The sequence below is a fragment of the Bombus terrestris genome, chromosome 6, assembly GCF_910591885.1.
Source record: "Bombus terrestris chromosome 6, iyBomTerr1.2, whole genome shotgun sequence".
Lineage (NCBI taxonomy): Eukaryota > Metazoa > Arthropoda > Insecta > Hymenoptera > Apidae > Bombus > Bombus terrestris.
The window spans coordinates 8,248,496-8,268,756 of NC_063274.1; the positions used below are offsets into that span (position 1 = coordinate 8,248,496).

General features: G+C 41.5%; 1 protein-coding gene across 1 annotated transcript; it reads left to right on the forward strand.

The window, feature by feature from the left end:
* The first annotated feature begins 3,391 nt into the window (after positions 1-3,391).
* Positions 3,392-5,905, forward strand: LOC100650482 (potassium/sodium hyperpolarization-activated cyclic nucleotide-gated channel 1-like). The gene is made up of 2 exons (XM_003396080.3): positions 3,392-3,537; positions 4,593-5,905. The coding sequence occupies exons 1-2, from the start codon at positions 3,392-3,394 to the stop codon at positions 5,782-5,784; spliced, it is 1,338 nt and encodes a 445-aa protein (XP_003396128.2). The 3' UTR covers positions 5,785-5,905.
* Positions 5,906-20,261: the final 14,356 nt, after the last annotated feature.

A 20,261-nucleotide genomic window follows, 5' to 3' on the forward strand; every position in this document is an offset into this window, starting at 1 on the left:
GATGGTACTTTGAGATGTACACTCACGCACTTGGTGTATGCATGGGAATTTAACCGCTTTCGTGAAAATCAATTTACGCGGAGATAAAGCATTTCGTTGGATATTTCTCTCCTTTCGATCAAAGAAAAGAGCGATGATTGTTTGTAATTTTCGTCTTAACTCTTTACGCGCTGAATTGAACATTTACGATAACTTTGAAGGTTAGAAATGAGGATTGTAACGAAAACGAGACCGATTTTGGTGGGTTTACTGATTTATATACTGATAATGACAAAGAAGAGAAAGAACCGGGACATTGCCTAGTTAATTTGAGTTTTACCTTTTGAACTATCGTAGAAGTGAGGGAAATGCATTACTTTTCAGACTATTGCAGAAATATAAAATTCTATATCTCGTTGCGATTATAGGATATCCTGTTCTATATCTTATTCGTAATTTTAGCTTTAGTTTTAATTCAAACCATTGCTATACCAAATCGATAACGTCGCATGTGACACGAAAATGGTAAGGAGATCAAGTGATTCGAAACGTGGAACACAAAAATGCATTGCATGTCACATCTATTTTGTATTTCGTCTGTGATTGCATTGACTAAATACAGGATAGACCTGATATTATATGGGGTTTCGTGTCTCACATTCTGAAATACCGACCTCGAAAAAAATCAGAGTATTTCCTACGCCCTCTACGATTTGCTACGGCGAACATAGGAATTATATTTCGGGCGACTCGTCTATGATATGATCATTGATTATATTCGATTCAATCGTCAAAGATGATAAAGTCAGTATCTCCATGTATGAGATCGTCTCATACATCGTGAAAACATCTTGAAAAGAAGAAAATAAGGAGAAAGTCTCTGGAATGTTAATTTAGAAAGTTATAAAAATAAAGTTATAAAAATTAGTTATAAAAATTCTAATTTTACTGGTAAATGGTATGCTTCATTGTAATGTTGATTTCAAAGAATATATGAAATGCACAGGTTATGCAGACTCTTCGTGAGATCAATGAAAACAGTGAATACTTTAGACCCGTAAGATCTAGCCCAAGTCTGTTGTGCGCGCTTTTTGTATAAAAATACTTTGCTTAACTTAGAGCGAAAGCTCCTTTATCTAATGCTTTAAATATTAAATTACTAAATGGAGCAATTGATTTATCACGGTATTTATAGTATGATTTTTAAAATTTTGTTCTAAGTTAAAATCTTTGATATGATAGATTGCCAGTAATCCTGCAATCTAGTGTATTCTAAATTAGTATCTATCTAGTATCTATCTTTGGTATCTACTTTTAGCTTCGTTTTACTCTTAAATAGGTTTTAGTTCTAAGATCTAGATTAGTCAGATAAGGTTAATTTTAAGCCTCATTGTTGGACGGCGAGGAACAACGAAGGACTTATTCTTTGTTAGGCTTAGTCTTAAACTTTAATCTGAAACCTTATTTTTAGCCATATTTTTGATTCGTATCGTTAGTTTTAAGCCTTAGTTTTAGTATATTTATAAAGATCGATGTACTTGATTGATATACATTGATATTTATTCACAGATGCAAGATTCTGATGATTTTTTTATTTCTTTCGTCGGTCTGTTGCTCTTTTCATTTATTATTTGTCTGTTTGGGTTATTAATAAATCGCGTTGCGAATTTCTGAGTTAAACTACCTACGACTCGTAATATATAATTAATAATTGACTTAAGAATACAAAGATGAAAATAGAAAATATTTAAAAATTCACATTTTTTATGTTTCAGATATATGAAGTTGCATTTTTATTTGAAACTAATTAAACGAATCATTTAATTGTTACTGCTCAGTTATTATACAAAATTCTATAATTCATTGCAAATATAAGATGTCCTATTTTTAAATCATTTTAATCCAAATCATACTAAATCGATAACGTCGCATGTGATATGAAAATGGTATGGGAGGTCAGGTAACCCCAAAAACGTGAAACATGAACAAGCATTCAGTGTCACATTATTGACCTACCTCATCGATGTTCACGTCTATTTCGTACTTCATCGGTTTGTCTTACCTCCATCTGCAACCTCATCTACTAATATCTACAGTTGATAATAAAAATATGTAATCATAGAAATCCACATGGTCTGTTTTATCATCGTTCGGCAATTTCTCAGAATCATATAGATATATTTTTCCCACAGTAGATGTCGCTCTAGTACCGTTTATTTCTTTTGATATTTAATTCTCGCGAAAATTGCAAATTATGACATCGTTAAATTGTAAAAAAAGTTATCACCTACACCTGTCTATAAATTTATATTATTCCATCCTATTTAAGTTGATTTCAAACACAAAACAAATTATATCAAAGTATCTTTCTACGCACATGATAATCGAGATATTTGAATATCGATATTGTAAGATCGTAATATTAGCTGAGGAAACCAGCTGATATATTAATAATTTCATTATGCTTGCCTTCATTCATTTTTGATCCTTAACCTTCCCAAGGGATTTTCTTTATGTTATATATCATCCTAATTCGTTATGATACTTCATACGGATCACGTTTGCGATATACCGGATGAAGAGAATGACATAGTATTCCTTCCTGGTAAGGGACCGATCCAAAAAATATTCGATACTGTACGTCTCTCGCTGTTAGCCTCTCGGAAAAACCCAGCCGCTCACAAATTTCTTCGAAGCAATGCTTCCATAATCAACGAAATACGTCGTCATTGGAGAAGTTACGGTTATATCATTCACCCGTTTAGCATGTTCAGGTATACTTACCCGTTATTCTGTTATGAATTGTAAATAATAAATGAGTGACACAGAAATCACTCATCAATCCCATCGAAGATTATAGTTCAATCCTTTAGACACTATGTACCCTAGTACAAAATGTAGGAAATTTAAAACAAAACTGGGATTAATTAATCCCAGTGCTTCTTAATGTCTCAAATAATGAATATCAGCATCGAACAAATAAAAATTAATTTTTAATAAAACGTAATGTAAGCTTCCTGTCAAGTATGAATTCTATAAAGTCTCCTTCAAATTCTACAATGTGCAGCGTTAATTCGTTGCAATTTTCGAAATGATCACAAGATAAAGCTACAATCACAAGTGTCAGTTTTAAACAAACATTTCACCGCTTATACCGAAGATTTCCATTGCTGGCACTCATGTACGTACTTACGTGCATCGGTTACCATTTCAACTCCTCGATTCTGCTTGCAACACCCGATAAAAAGGGTTATTACCGTAAAAGACCGCGCGAGTGTGCATCATAAAACGTACGGTTAACCTGATGATAAATCGTTTCGTGAAAGTTACCAATAACTGTCAGCGCATCCGGTCTACTTGGCGCGCGCATTATGCTCCGGATCGTTATTGCAGGCACTACTGGGACTTCATGATGATTTTCGTGATAACCAGCGTGTTGCTGCTCGTTCCCTATCAGGCCGCCTTCGAAATGGAGAAAAAGTCATCGATCTGGAACTTCGGCAAGAACTTCTTGCTGTTCATCTGCTGTGGGGACGTGGTGGTTAACCTCAGAACGGGGCAAGTATCGCGTGCGTGTGCCTGTTCCGAATTTCGTCGCGATGTCACTGCAGGTAAACTTGTTCAAGTACCGATACGAGCATTGACTGATAATCCGACCGATTTTAAACGCAGTAGACAGAAACGAAATATTTTATAATTTTAGAACGTAGCGCCAGAAAATCTTGGACGGGTCAAATATACTATCGATAGCGTTACTATCTATAAAAATTTATATTTTCTATAAAACGTTGAAAGTTTGTATTTTTCTTTCTTTCTTTTTTTTTTAATCTGATACCAATAGTGTAGAGAAAATTTGGACGATAAAGGAATAATTATTTTCTAAATGATCTATTCTGAATTCTTTGTTATTTTATTATCTTGTGAAAGGATTAAAGATGTAAGTTGACTTTATTTAATTAATACGTTTAGGCGATTTTATTTATATTTATCCAAACTTTAGTAATAATTACGTTATATAACATAAAATAACAGTGACATGACAGGACTTTCATTTGAATGTATAAATACATCTGGTAAAATTAGAAAGTGGAATAGAAAAATCTGCATGCTTCCGAACGTTAACTCGCGTTGTTACGTATTCACATCCCGCACCTAAATCGGTATCGCACGTACATCGTAAAATTACATGCCTACTCGAATCCGAGGCGTACGTGGTGAACGTGTTAATTACTAAGACTTTTTATCGAAAGCGGTGATCATAAGTTGACTGAACACTTTCTGACTTTTGACCGATTACCTTTAACTTCGTAAGTTCGGAACACTAAATCATTTATAATTTCCATAACGTTACGTAACTATGCATTAAAAGTGTATTAGATAGTGATTTTAAACTTTCACGGTTTAACCTAATGACAACGATTTGCAAACAAGTGTCATTTATGACAGAATCATTTTACCATCATGCCTATTTATTATTTCTTTCACAGAAGAAAAGGATATAAGGATAGACAATTGGCGTTTAATGAAAATTTCCGTAATTTAGAAATTTTTTTGCAAATTTACAACACACATAGTATTTCAAGATTCGTCTAAAATGCTCATTTCGCTCTTAGATATTTCAATAAGGAAACGCACTCGACGGTACTAGAACAAAAGAAGATAATCAATCATTACGTGAAACACAGCACCTTTTTCCTCGATTTCCTTGGTTCTTTTCCAACGGACTTCTTCTATCTAACCAGATGGGCGGATCTCACAGTGACTCGCAAGACGACATCCCTCATATGTATCTTTCGTGTCTTCTCCCTCAGTTCCTACGTCGACAAGCTGGCCTTTGCCTACGATATCCCTTTAGCTCTTCAAGAGTTCTGTCTGATACTCTTATGGATGATACTGTTACTACATTGGCAATCTTGCCTTCACTGGTTGATACCTATAGTGAGTACCTCCATACGTCAACCAGAACGTCCCTCCAATACTTCCTGGATAGAAGTGAATAAATTGTGGGAGGTTCATAGGGCTCAGCAATACTTGGCCAGTAGCCTACGCGCCATATCTACGTTTATGATGGCTGATCTGTTGTATACGCATTATCAGAATGTAGGAGATATTTACTTGATTATCTTTCTGCAGCTATTTGGTATTGTCGCGCCCTGGTTCCTCATTACGCGAGTAATGCAATTCTTTAAAGGACACAACAGCTCTCGTCTCAGGTATCAAGGTACCGTGGCTCAGCTAAGACAGTACATGAGGCACAAACAATTACCGTATCCTTCTCAGAGAAGGATCATTCAATATTACGAGTTTCGTTTTCAGCATCGATTCTTCCGCGAGACGGAAATCATTAATACGTTGTCTATCCAGATGCGTCACGAAATCAGGATGCACTCGTGTCGTAAATTAGTGGAAAACGTATCGTTCTTTAATAATTTACCATTGTCGTTGCTGGGTCGAATCGTGGCGTTATTGAAGTCTGAGATCTTCTTGACCAACGACGTGATCATGCGAGCGAATCAACCGGGTGATTGTATGTATTTTATCGCTACCGGTACTGTAGCTATTTATACGAACTCGGGCAAAGAAGTGTGCCATTTGGAGGACGGCGCATACTTCGGCGAGATCGCACTCGTCATGCCCAACGAGTTGAGGGTAGCCAGCGTGGTCGCCGTTGAGGTATGCGAGCTATACCGGTTAAGTCGAGGCGACTTCGCTAGGACGATACACCCGTACCCCATGCTATGGGAGACGATCAAGAACATCGCGATTGAGAGACACGAGAAGACTATGATACTTAACGATCGGTAGATTGTTAGATAGATTCGTTCGAGTTGATGTTTTTTGTCAAGATATTTGTATTATAGATTTTGTCGATCTCGATGAAATTATTGGAAAATATAGTGGATGTTTGTATTTTGTTGAAAGTTAATTGAAGTTATAACATTCGTGTGTATTCTTACTAGTAACATAATGTGATTTAACTATCTATAAAAGAATAGAAAAATTGAACGAAGTGTTCCATATGGAATTTCAATAAAACAAACGTAATTCATCAACAGTTTTTCTCATTCTCAATCTTTATAAACCTATAATTTATAAATAAGAACGTAATAATAAGAAGAAACTTATACTAATAACGAAACTAGATTGAGAAAGCTAAGCTAAAGAACGATATTCGCTGATAGAATTATATAGAAATTATACGTATCAACCACCTACACGATGCTTCCTGAAAGAGACCGCTTATGTCTCTAGCCTCATTCGACAGTACGACATTTCACGTTCACAAACCTAATAGAAACACCAGAAGTGAGCTCACTTACGATCCTTATCCACTCTCACATAGCTCCACGCACTAGATAAATGGTATCTTTCCATACGCGTAAACGTCTAATACATTACGAGTCGATATATTGTTACCATAATACCAGGCCAAGATACGCGGATAGCGGGATGGAGGGGAGACCAGAACCTCCGTTAGATCATCGAGAGTCCAGCGAATCGTTAATGAGTGGCGAGCATAATAGCCGGGAAATTGTTAAAGGCGCATCGTGTCTCGAGCATCTGATAACTGTTTCTCCCGGGGCCTGGCATTAGCGTGGAAGATTTATTGGCGCAATTGCGACGATTTTTGCACAGCGTAACAGTAGGCTGTGCGGCGTGCTCGCGAGCGAGTACGCGCGTCCGCGCGCTGCTTTAAAGAGGAGGTGGGGGGCGGAGGAGTTCGCGATGTCGGAGCTCAGACAGGACTGCAATTTCCACCGTGAGCATACGGCCCGTTACGGCGATCCATAGAATGAACGTGGGAAGAAAAACCGCGTCGAAAGCGTTGATTTAGTCGTTCGGTCTTCAACGAACGCTCTCGGAACGATTTCCAGAGGAAATCGACGAGTTGTCGATGATGTTTCGCAGATGTTACAAGAACTATACGAACGTCAAACTCTGATCGACTTCGTTAACATTCGGTGATCGGTTTTTCCAGAGTTAGACATTAATCACGTAGATATTTCGATTAAGAAATTTTTAGAAAATTTACAGCTTACGAGTTTGGCTTCTAAGTGGTTCGTTATTACACGGTAATAACGCGACCATTTAAAAAATTACATGGCAAATTTTTGCAATCGATTTCTACGCCTGAACGAAGGAGAGAATTTTCCGGATACAAGATAGAAAGCAGTCAGTCAGTGCCCCTTCGGTGTAGAACTCGTTTCGCGCAAGCTAATAAGCCTATTGTCCTGGAATGTGACTTGGAGTAAAAATTTGCGTTCTCCTACAATCGGATCTCTACACTTCGAAATGCTATTCAGTCACGTAGGTTTGCAAATGGTTGGCGTTGCAACCGCGCGTATTTCACAGATCGATTCAACTTCATGCGAGCATAATCCATAGCGATAATCGGTAAACCGGTGTAAAATATCGTGCGGTACTTTTTCCGAAAGAAGTTAACGCGTTGACCGAATACTGCGGTTAATGATAATGCCTCGTGTAGATTCGTTTCGTGAGAATTTAGACGCATTGGTGGGTGTGGCCTTTGACTTTTGTGTGCCGTGTGATTAAGTGGAGGGATATAAGAATGCTTGGCTGCTAGGATATATACGGTTTCTGAGAAAAGGCATCTTTACGGTGGATACTTAGACGGTTTCTAGTATCGACAATTCTCACCTGTTACAGGAATTGATCTTTCGACCTGTTGATTTATAGGCTTCTTCGTTTGGGAAAAATTAGATAGTAATGTCTTCTTTATATCTGTAGAATATGCAGTTACGATGATGCAAATAATTCTTTAATTTTATCCTGGCTTAGAAATCAGCTGATAGTAATGAAGAAATAGCGAAACTGGTTAAGAAAGTTGTACCTCTAGGTAAAATACTTCGAATCAAAATAGTTTTCTGGTTATTGCTCGCAAAACTTTCCTCGATCATCCAGCGATACAGGTGGCAGTTGTTCAAGTTGACCTCGATAAACGATATTGGATCAAAGATCGAAAATTATGCTTTTACACGAAGTACATATACGACATCGTGCTTAACAATCGTTATCTATGAATCATCTTACATTTAACGAAAAGTGGTTCGTCGATAAAGCGTTAAACTACTTCTACGATCCCTTTATTTAGCAGGCGATGAAGTTATCCTGACAGGCCTCGTTAAAGCCAACTACTACTAGATCCGGTCACGTCGTTATCCACCGCGTCCGTGGATATAAGTCCACTGCTTGATTGTCCCCGGCGTCCTCCGTATATTACATTTAGAATGCACAGGCGCACAGAGGGAACGGATCTGATTTACTTCACGATGCCCTGGCTTATCTGGCGAGATTCGCGTGTCGAGTTATCCCTGGCGACCGGTTCCAACGTTGGCTATCTACGTGCCGCGATCCAACGATACCTGCGGCCCGTTATTAATGAACACAGTTTTCACCGAGAATTCGTCGTTTTGTTTAGTCTTCGCGTAACGAGATTTCGTACCACGGCTTGTCACGTGGAATCACATGCGACCGACGGGGTTCTCTTCGTTCTGGAAGAACCGACTCACGTAAATCATCGACTCTGGCGCGCTCACGATCGAACGAAGATCATCCATATCGGAATTTTTGGTCAAACTTCGCATTCGGACGCTAAAAATGTTTAATTAATTCTAGTTTGTTCTAATTGCGGCAAAATCAAATTGTACGGGATAATCAGAAGATAATGGCATACGTACATATTTTCTTATAGCTCATCGAAGAATAATTAGGTGTTTGCTTCTACATATAAGGAAGGGAGAAACTCTATTCAGAGGTTTTTATTACGTTGAATTATTAAATGTTATTCCGCGACGGAAATGACGCGGTCGAATGGCCAGCCTGTTTACGATGTTCCTTCTTTTTACGAGAACCGTGTTTTCGCTTTAATACGCAGCGCTTGATCTCCTTCTCTTGATTTTCGTCGCTTGTTTGTTGCTTCGGTGAAATTGGCGCGATGAAATGGATTTGCGAGAGAACGGTGTTGATAACTGTAAATTGTTGATGCACTGGCTTTTTGTAGATTTTGTTATACCGCGTTTGAGCAAATGCATGCTTATTAATAACACGTGGTTTTATCCATACGAGTTCATGCCTGTTCGTCTTCCATTAGAACAAAAGGCGAGAGGCAATGAGTTCTTTTAAACGACAATCATCTCGCTTTATTAGAAAGTCTTAGACATTAAACACGAACTATCATCGTATTACGTTCCATCAAAATCGCAATCTCGTCCTACGGAAAACAAAGCAACGTTCGTTCCTTTCGAAAATTACTCTGTTAAATCAGCGTGTTACGATGCCGCGCCACGTCGACGACACAGCATCGAGGTGGCAAGCGTCGATGGCGTCGCGGTGCAGAGAGGGCCGCCCATTCCGGCGAAACAATGGTTTGTGCGCATCGACGCATGGGCAGAGTGGCGCACGCGGCCGATGACAATGAAACGCTTAGGAAGGCTGGCCATTGTAATAGGTCGGCGATGCGCTTGCTTGGTAGAGCTCGGTGCCGTACGCGCGCCGCGTATCCCTACCTCCTGCTGCCTACTCGCGAAATCCGCAAGCGGAAAGAGGGACGGAGCAGCGCGAGCGCGATAGCGCGTCACAGTGCGACAAAGAGAGTAATAGCCATTGTTATCAGAGCACCGAGTAGCGTGAACTCGCAACAGAGAAGGATAGACCAATTGGTGCGATATATAGATGAAAAGAGAGCGAGAGGAAGACGCGTGGTAGCAAACGAGACAACGGATTGCGAACGAGGAACAAGGAGGGAAACAGAGGAAAGAGAAAAAGGGGAAAGAGATCGTTGCGGTTATGGTTATGTGGCCACACCCCGCAGAGCCAGCCAACGGGCTCACTGCCGACTGGCGGACCCACCTGATCCTACAATAGCCAGATTCGCTGGCGCGTAACGTACTCGCTGGATGCATTGTTCCCTCCATGGGCACTTGAGCGGCGTGCGCGCTCGGATGGATGGGAGACTGGTGGGTGGCTGGATGCACCGGCTGGAAGAGACGAGGTAACCGAGGGTGTATGAAAAGAGAAACGAGAGGGTGGTGGGCCAGGGCGAAACAGCGCTGTGCGCTCGCGGTTCGTACGCGCTCTCTCGTCCGCGACGAACGAGCAGGACAAACGATCGTGCCGCAACAACGACTACGAAGAATCGGAGGACGTATTCCGGACTCGCGCATTCTCAACGCCCGGGCCCGGGTCGTTAACGGGTTTAACGGAGCGTGAGTGACTCGGATCGCGATACATCCTCCTCCGGAATGCCGTCACGCGAACGTGTCGCTGGTAATTCGAATCGACCGTGACGCTGCCTCTGTCTGTCTCTTCTTCTTCGTTTTTTCTTTCCTCTTTCCCACCCCTTTGCTCGCATTCTTTCGTTCGTACTGGAAGAGACGTCTCGGTCGCGAATAAGGGAAAGTATGGAAGATGACGCGGTTTCCCGGCTCCCGGAGGGGAGACTTCCTGAAGGCGGGCGTGGGGATGAAGAGGTGTAGGTTCGTCGTCCGGCTAGGCCCGGGCAAATGTAAACTTTGGCGAGAGGCAGAAAGACGCGGAGGTAAGACGGCTTTCGATTGCAGAATGGCGGGATAGTTGGAACGGTATTCCTGTTGAATGTATGAGGTTAGGGTGAAAGATGTAATCCTTGGATATTTGAATCGATTTTTAAAATCCTCTTTACGTCTCAAGAACAAAGATCTGTGTTTTATTAAAGGAGAATCTTATTTTAACCTAACTTCGTATGAAAATTCAGACAAAGAGTAATTCTTCCATCGATAGAGCGCTATGTACGTACGTAAGTTTGTCCGCATTGGACTGAATGGCGCCTCGAGGAAGCTCGCGTTTCTCCGCTGAGCGTCCGGATCTCCGAAGGTCTTCACACAGCTTCCTCATAGACGGGAACGCGGAGCACAGCTATAGCAACAAAACCCGGCGACGGCGACCCTAGCTACCTTCTCCTCCACGGTGGGTCGATACTCTGCGGGCCACCACCCTCCCCCAGCCTGTTCCGTGCTCTCTTGCCGTACACCCTTACCTCTCTTTCTCTCGTTCCATCGCAATGAACGTGATCTCTCTTCGTTTCACCCTCTTCCCGTCTCTCGCTTCCACCCCTTCCCCGTGCTTGCTCTCGCGTACCCATCTTCGCCCACCATCGTACCTCGTTCTCTCTCGTCCCTTTCACCCCTACCATCTTCCCGTTCCTCCTCTTCTTCCACCTCTTCGTCTAATCATCCAACGTCTCCCCGCCGGTCACCACCGCCGTCGCTGCCGCCGCCTCTCTTTTGCCCTTCTCGCTGGTCTGGTCCATAGGTGTACCGGTTGATTGATCGTTTATCGATACGCGGAGAGAGAGACGACCCGGCCGGCGAGTTGCGGCTACGTCCTCTGCTCTTCCCCACCTTTCAAGCATACGCATTACACATTTATAAGGGCGTTAAACACGAGCCACATCGACGGCATAGAGTGCTGTACGACATACATATATATATATATACATATATATATACATATCCTCGTTTTCCCTCTGCCACCCCGCGTAGTCCTTTAGCCCTCTCTCCCGGTATACTACAACCCCCAACCTCTTCCTCTTCCTCTTCCTCTTCCTCTTCCAGTACCGACTACCAATCTCTCCTTCCCCTGCGCTGTTCGTCCGTCTTGCTTCCCTTTCCCACCCTTTGAAACCGACCGGCCGCCTAGCTAACGGAGCCCCCTGGATTGGTTTTCTATAGGAAAGGCCATGCTCGATTGGTGTCGGTGTGTTTGTAAGCGCGCCGGGCAACATCAATGTTTCGACTCGGGCTCGTCCGCCCCCATTATTTCACCCCCAGCCGCGGAACCACTACCACCGGCTGCCTGCCCATACAACCCCTCGCCTCCCTCCTCCGACAACCACATCTCTCGTTCTCCCTCTTCCGTTTCGTCCCTCTTTCTCTGTTCCTTCTTTATCAGTGGCTCGCGCATTTTCTCTGTCTGCCCTTCAACCCCTGTGTGTGTGTCTGTCCCGCTCCGCCACCCCCTTTCTCTTTGTCACTCTTTACGCGATACGATCGGTCTGTCACTATCCTCGCGCGGTCGTAACTTTCTCCACACACGAGTCCTTCTCTCCCTCCGCGCTCTACAACCGATACTTATCGATATGGGCTTCCGTTTACCGTTGACTACATACGTAACTTAACCGGTGGCCCCGTGCACTTCCGAAACTACTGTATCAATTTTTAACTGCGCGCCGGATTTATCGAGGCTTATATTCCGTTTGCTACGCGGCCGCGCTGTCTATTGGATCGGGGATATTTCAACCTCGATCTCTTCCCCCTCGTCTTCTTTTTCCTCCTATTTTCTCTTCTCTGTCTCGTTGTTTCCTTTCCTTCTTTTTCGTGTTTCTGCTGTTCCCTTTCTCTCGACCGGGAAATATACACGTTGGGCGAGCCAGCCAATAATTCTATGAACGAACGACCGGAATTGGATTGAAATCGATGCGCAGACCGAGCGTAAGGAATTAGCTCTCAATTATGATTCTACTATAATGAACTATGAAGATTGTAATGTAACTATAACATACGGTTAACCATAGTCTAGTATTGTCTTTTGGTTACAGTTTCCTTCGGTTCTTTAATTTTGTAAAGTTTTCTAATTAATAATAATGGAAAATAATCGTCTAAATAGAAATAGTTCTATCGCGAGATAAATCTCTCTACCTGTACACTGTCTCTAATCTAGACAATTTATCTTCCAATAAATACATTATTTTAGACCGAAGAAGCCACATAAAACGTGCGAATATTTTAATTCCGGATCTGTTGATTGTTCTTAGTGCTCAAAACAGTGAAAAAAGATAACCGTTAAAATGAATGAGAAGATATAAAGAAGAATTTTAACGAACTCCAAACAAACACTATTATTTCCACAATAATTCACACTTCTTACCAACGACTACTCGCAAGAACAAGCTATAAACTTGAAACCTCAGCTGTATCATGAAACCTCGCCACTTCATTTTCCTGTTAAACCATTCTCCTAAACCGCGCAACATCATCATCACATTCACCCATCCATTCCCTTCGTCGAATCGCCCTCACGTGACTCCTCTCATGACACAACGCCGTCGACAATTACCATGGACAAACAATAATCCTGGTGTACCATGGTGCGACCACTGTCGCTGGTACATACGGTCAATTATGTAAGTTTGCGTGCGCGCATGATTATCAGGATCGGTTGAAAGGGCTCGGCTGTCGGGCGCGCGGCCAATAGAATGAAATCGCGGCTACCCCTATCGAATGCCGGCTCCCAACCGTGACGTTGCATTACGGTGTTGACTGTCCGTCACATATCCCCGAGCCAGAATGACGACGTTTATAAGGTAGTGTCAACAACGGTGGGTAATGATGTGCGGCCCCCATGGCCAGGCAGTATAGGAGTGTGCCAGCAGGCGGTCAGGCACCCGCAACGTATCATCCCGTCACGCTACATTGAGCGTCATTGTCCGAGCTAAAGTCGCCGTTTATCGCTCAACGGGTGACGGCATGCGGATCGAGGAAACCGAACCGCTCGATCTCTTCCTGCCTTTTTCCCTGTCTCTCTTTTTACCAGGCCGTGCAAAAAAAATAGCGGAAGAGAACCGTTGCGTTCCATAAGCTCGAAAAAGCCTACGGCATTTTGCGATCACGACCCTTCAGGTCTGAGCGATGAAGGAGCTTCTTAGTATCAGATTCTTTCGTTTTTACTTGTTGTTTGCTTGTTATTTCGCTTTTTACGTCTTGCGTTTAATACATAAATAGTATATCCAGCCTCATGCTGCAGCAACTTTGTATACACATTTCGTTTGTCTCGGATTTTTTAATTTCTTAATTACTTTTATAGGCACGAAAAATTATATCAGGACAAAGTTGATTGAAAACGAATGAGCGAGTTATACCTGCGATAAATTTTCTGCTAGTTTTCTTACTAATTTCCTCTCTAAATTTTAAACAGCAACGTGTGGATATACTAGAACACATAATGCTTCGAAATCAACAGCTTCTCTGGGAGGGAAACAAACGTCGTTTGTACGAGGATGCGGCACCCCAAGCGTACCAATTGATCTGCATAATTCGAAGCCGGTCCCTGTCTTTGCAGTAGCAGGCACCCTCCGCGCTAACGAGACCGGCTCGTCGTAGGGATGTTTCTGCAATTCACCTTCCGATCCGACCGTTCCGCGCGCAGTCAACACTCGATTATCTTTCGCGGCTGTTAAGGCATTCACTGCAACTGGTGGGTAAAACGGAAGATATGACCGGGGCATGATTTGCAAGAGGAGGTAGCCGCTTTAAACGCGAGCCCCTGCCAGCCTTGCAAAAGAAACGGGGAGAGCTAAGCACAAAAGGGATCGGTTATTAATCTATGTCAAAGTTTCACGGAACGATCGCGCGCCGCTGGCTTCGACCGGCATTTGGCCGCTCGGCTTTTTTTCCGCTAGCGTACGCGCTAGCTCGATTATAATGGGGCAAATACGAATCCGTTGGCCGTTACGCGGAAACTGGTACGCGTTAATGAAGTGCTCCTCTGTCGGGAACGTCATAATCGAGCGGCTGAAGGAATATTATCGCGACTCAGCGGCCACTGCTTTCCTTTTCCTCTCTCTTATTTTTTTTCCTCCCTTTCTCTTCCTTTTTTCTTCTTTTCTTCGTCCCTCTTCTCTCTCTCTCTCTTCTACACCTTCTTTTTGCCTGCGAGCTGGAAAAAAATCATCTAATTAAAATTGTGTACCAAGTTGCACGCGATAACGAGGCAGTTTGCGTTTATATAATAGCGTGAATTCTTTTTTAAAACCGCGAACGGATTTTTATGTTTACGGTAAGTGATGCAATATCTGCTCTTTGCCCGTGTGGTGGCCAACGTTTACGAAGATCGAGCGTTTGTGTATTATATGGAACATGGTGAAGTTCGAGGATCCTGTTAATTCAGTCGTGCGAGAAAGCACGAACAGTCGCCGGATAATTGGATCAACATCGTGTATCGTGTTTTACAGAACCTTTTTAGGTCGAGAATAGCGCGTAGAAAATTTCATAATTGCTAGTGCAAGTTTGAGCAATGTCTTGGACGTATGACGGTTACATTGATTCACTGATATTAAAATCCTAATTTTTAACCTGTAGTCACACAGCGAGTTCGTTTATATTTTGTAACCGAAAATGCCCAGAATATTCAAGTAGATACAAGTTAATACGAACCCATACTATTAATTATCGAATTATTTATAAGTACTATCTTTGCAGTTTATTAAGTATCGACCATACTAAAATCATTCCACACGAGCCTTCCGTTTAACCTACTTTCATTTCATTTCTTCACCTCCAATCTTCCAATTTTTAATAAAAAAAAAAAAAAACCACAATTAAAACCATGTGCTCACTCTCTAAATCATTTCAGGGGATTAAAGCCACGCCTCATTAACAGTGCACGCTGCAGAACATGCGATTAAGACATAAATTTCGATCGATCGGCGCGGAATGCGAAGCGACCGCGGAATCGTAAATGAAGTCATTTAATCGACGTGTGTGCGCGCGAACGAGAAAAACCTCGCGACCATGGGACAACTATCCCCGGTCTTGATTACTTTCATCTCACGTAGAGATCGTTTCATTGCGAGCGCGCGACGGAAATTACCCATGTCGCGCTGGATTTTCGCCGCGTTCTCAATGCGGCTGCTCCGCGCGACATAAAGGAGGACGAACGTCGGAGAACGAGGGCGAGCATTCGCGAAATTCATAAACTTCTCGGCTCTCCCCGTTTCCTGCTCCCCCTTTTCTCCCCCGTCCTCGTTCCTTTCTAGTCCTTTTCTTCGAGGCGTATAATGAAAGCTGACGGATACCGGCGTGCTCTTTAGAAACTATGACTTGCAGTACCGTAACGCCCTCCAACGAATAATTCGCCATTACAAATGGCTGAAGTTCCGAAGCTCTCTCTCTCTCTCTCTTTTTCTACCTTTCTCTTTCTCTCTATCGTTCTCTTTCTTTTCCTCATTTAGTTCATTATCGACTTCTTCGAAAGGACTTCTTGCTCGCGAGATGCTCGATCCGTTGCGACGGTTACGGAGAATTCCCTGGGCGAACCTGCCCGTTTCGGGTCAAGGGATGACGTTTCAAGGAAATCGTGCTTGTCCGGCCTGGCCGTCCTGTCGATGGAAATACAGTAATTTTTTGAAGGCTTGGAAAATACTTTGTTTCATTACTGGGATCGTTATTCGGTACGACTTGAATGGTTCGGGTTTGTGGTAAGAGGATTACACCCATTAAGGAGATTGAAAGGTGCATGGACATCTTTGAGTTTCGGCAGCGAATTTCAACGCAGATTATGTCATCTCTGGTTTCATTTGGATGATTTTTAAATGGAGTCTCAGATTTTAAGAGTCGAGCAGTTGGGAATTAACATCAGGTTCGAGAACCATGTAAAAATATGGTATTGTTAAGATCTTGAAGACTTTAGGACGTTAGACTTTAACATGTGAGATCGTGATCTTTATTGGCCACCTTATGATCCTTATAATCCTTGACAGCTTAATTCAAGGACCGCTGGACCTTCACACTTGAAGGAATTTGTGCTTTTTCATATAGCATTCGAACAGGTTTTAGGAAAGACGTATATAAAATTCATCCGACAGACAAAAAGGTTAAACATGAAAGGAATCAAGTAAGCACCTATATTTTGTCTTTCAGTACATTACGATATCCCCTGCACATTTTGAAATTTACAATATTTTGATACTCTACGTTCCCTTCACGAAACACGACGAGTTCAACAAATACTTTATACAGCGGAAAACTTTGCGCGTTCCGAAAAGGCAGAAGGCAGACAAATTTCGTTGGATATTGGAGTGGACGGTCAATTGCTTTCGGCTTATCCCTGAGTGACGTACGCGCGCGCGTTTTCTTTCGGCGCGATTGCACGAATGCTCGAGCGTGTTCCTATAACTCTTTTCGGTGGTTGCACCCTTATATCACGCGACTTTATTCCGCGAGCATGCAGCGGCACGGTATATCATTCGGTTCGAATTCGACGCAGCGGCTGCTGCGCCGATAACGATGCCCGAGGTGAAAAGAAGAGTCAAAACCTGAGTCGATGCGGAACTCTCTTCTGCTCCTTCATTGCACGAACGCACGAAATCGAAGTCCATTCGTAACACTCGAGGTAATGGTGATTAATTGACTTTCGTTATAACGAGCGACGATAATAAATCGAGTAACGCAATTTTTATCGAAGTTCTCTTGATTCCTGAATGAAAACGCGTACAGCCAAGCGCATTACCAATTAGAAATTACTTCGAAAGTTGGGATTGAGAACCGATGTAATAATTAAAGCGTAAATTCAATTACGCACGATACCTGCCCATCTTGTATCGTAGATCGTGGCCGGATAATTCGATGAACTTTAAAAGGAGCACGTTTAAGCGTCGGTTCTTGTGCCACAAAAGCCTGTTTGACTGAAGGAGATACGCGACGTGCAACTTTGTTGCCGATGCCGTTTTGGTCTTGCCCAGGCAAACCTGTTATCATCCAGGCAGCCGCAAAATTGACTTTTCGATGTATATTTTAAGTACGGGCTTAATGTTCTTATTACTATTGAGACTTAATCGTGTTTCGATTGCGATTGGTCCTTCCCGTTGCGAAATGATAAATGTCGCTAAATTGAATTAATTCTGGTACTTTATTTATTGATTATCGCACGTTGACAGTAATTTTGTGGGTTTAACGAGACAAATTCGATTAAAACATTTTCTGAATTTGATCGTTAACGTAGGTACCTTACTTCTATGTGCTAATGTTTTCAAAGATACTCGTGTTAATTTCTATAACACCACCGAATACTGTTATCCTATAATTACGAATTATCGTGTCACTAATAATCAGAAATGTCTCTCCAACGTTAATAAATATACTCTCAGACATAATCAACCATTCCATTCTATAAAATTGGTGTAAACAGGTGCGCTATAATTCCACGCATCGTGCAAATCAACGTTCTCCTTTCAAATAACAATTATCCTTTCAAATAAAATCAACGAAAAAGTACCAGATTATTTCTATTCGTATAACACACCTTTTTCACTCAAAAATAACGTCCAATATAAATAGCAATCGCACTTACGTACGCAATTTCACTGCGTGCGTACATGGCACGTTAGGCAATAAGAAAAATTCCCTGTATTCTATCGAATAATTTTCTTCGTGCAATTCCAACAAGTAACTCCTTTGAGTATCGACTTTCGCGCGCAATGGCGCGTAGCGAGGTTAATCACACGACTGCAACACCGCCAACAAATTCGGCTCTTTACAATGCACGCGTTGACCTTAACAGGAGATATCATGCGGAAGTTCATTCGTTTTCTCGCGTCGTCTACCCGTGAATTTACCACACGGAACATACGATACAATCGAACGATAGATACGAAAGGTCGTCGACTTACGCACAAGCTTCCTCAACGATTCCTGCTTTATGTTGAATAGCGTGTACTTATGGAATCTTGGTTGGGTTAGGGGCAATGGCAGTCACGGACGAGAGTATTCAGTAAGTACATACGTTCATCGCGCTCGAAGCTAATCGGATGTATCCTTTGAATGGAATTGATCGTGTATTGGCTAACGAAACATTTGTGCTCTACGATATAGTTATTATTTGATGAGTTAGAGTAGCGCGCGGTGGTTTTAGTAGTCCAATGACTGACTGGTTTTATCCGGTGTATAAAGTGTCCTGTAAAGTCTATTATATCGTTGAACAGGGTATGATTTTCTGTGGAAGAACTAATCGAAAATGGAAAATAACATTTTTTTGAGACTTCATTCTTCGGCAAATCGATCGTGAAAATGAATCAAGTGTACACGTGTATAACTTCTATGTCGATAAATCGATAAATGCTGATTCATACTTGACGACAAACGATTCAGTTTTCTCGAAAACGAAGCTTTATTTATAAGAATTTCATTTCTTATATGAATCGTAAATCTTATCTTGCTCGATAGTCATACACTTTGCTGGACAACCTGTATAGAAACGTGCAGAGATCTGTAAACGGTTGAGTCGTCTTTTCTTTCTTTTTGCCTTAATGCAACAATTTTTTAAATATAACAGCAGACAGTATTTATTTGTGATATTATCTTTCTTTATATAACATGACCTCCATACTTAATATTGGTTAAAGTTTATTTCGATCTACTTAAATAAAGACTTTTGCACGGTACTGTATATCGAAGATAGCAGCAGGTAATGAAGTTTCCGAAGTGCATAACGTAGATAACTTGATTTCCTCATAAAACGTTATGCGAGGTTGCCTCTTTTTTTTTACTTACGTGTAGAAAGCGTTTTGCTTGGAAACAATCGTCATTAAATTAGCACATAATTGATGGTTACTGCCGAATTAAATTCACAGTGTATGAAAGTGGTGATGTTATAAAATAAGTAATTGATGTTATAAAGTACTACTGTATCAGATATAAATATATTTTATACGGAATTGTAATAGTATAATGATCGAGGGAAGAAAGAATGAAATTAATTTACTAAATAGTAATAAACTTCTGTGTTACGATGATGATTATAATGTTTCGCGTTGTAAGCAGATAACATAGTCGTTACACAACATTGTTATTAGGCTTCCAGAATTAAACCATTTACGTTTATCCATTTTTTATTTCAAGAATCTTTAATATCGATGGTATCGATTGTATACCGACGCATAATTTTTAACGACTATTTACACTACTATTAAAATAAATTTAAGGCTTTCCTGTTGACCTCGCGGAGGTCGCTGATGACCTGCCAGATCGTGGTGAAGTTAATTTTTAGCGAAGGGGAAGCAGTGAAGCGAAAGGAAAGAACAGATGGAATGTTAGGACAATAAATAAGAAGCAGAGTAACCAACATAGAGTAATGATACGGCTGGAAACAGTTCGAATTAAGATTCAAGACTGAATTAAGACCCTCAAGAGTTTAAGCTTCGAATACTATCCGAAGCGATTCGAATTTCTCGCAGCACTTGCGAACTGTCTCAGATCTCATCGTTACTTGCCGCTCCGTTATAATTTCGGACTAAGGAAAAGAAAAAGCAAAGAAGGAAATGGAAGAAGGGAGAGGAAGGAAAAGTCAATTCTTTTTAAACCCTAAATGATCTATACCTCCTCTGAACTTTTTACCAACAATTAGAACATTCATAGACTGAAGTTACAACATCCAAGACAATCTTAATTTATCTCTTACGAAGAACGATTCTCAAATCTGGTCTTCAAATACCACGAGAAGTTCGTTGAACG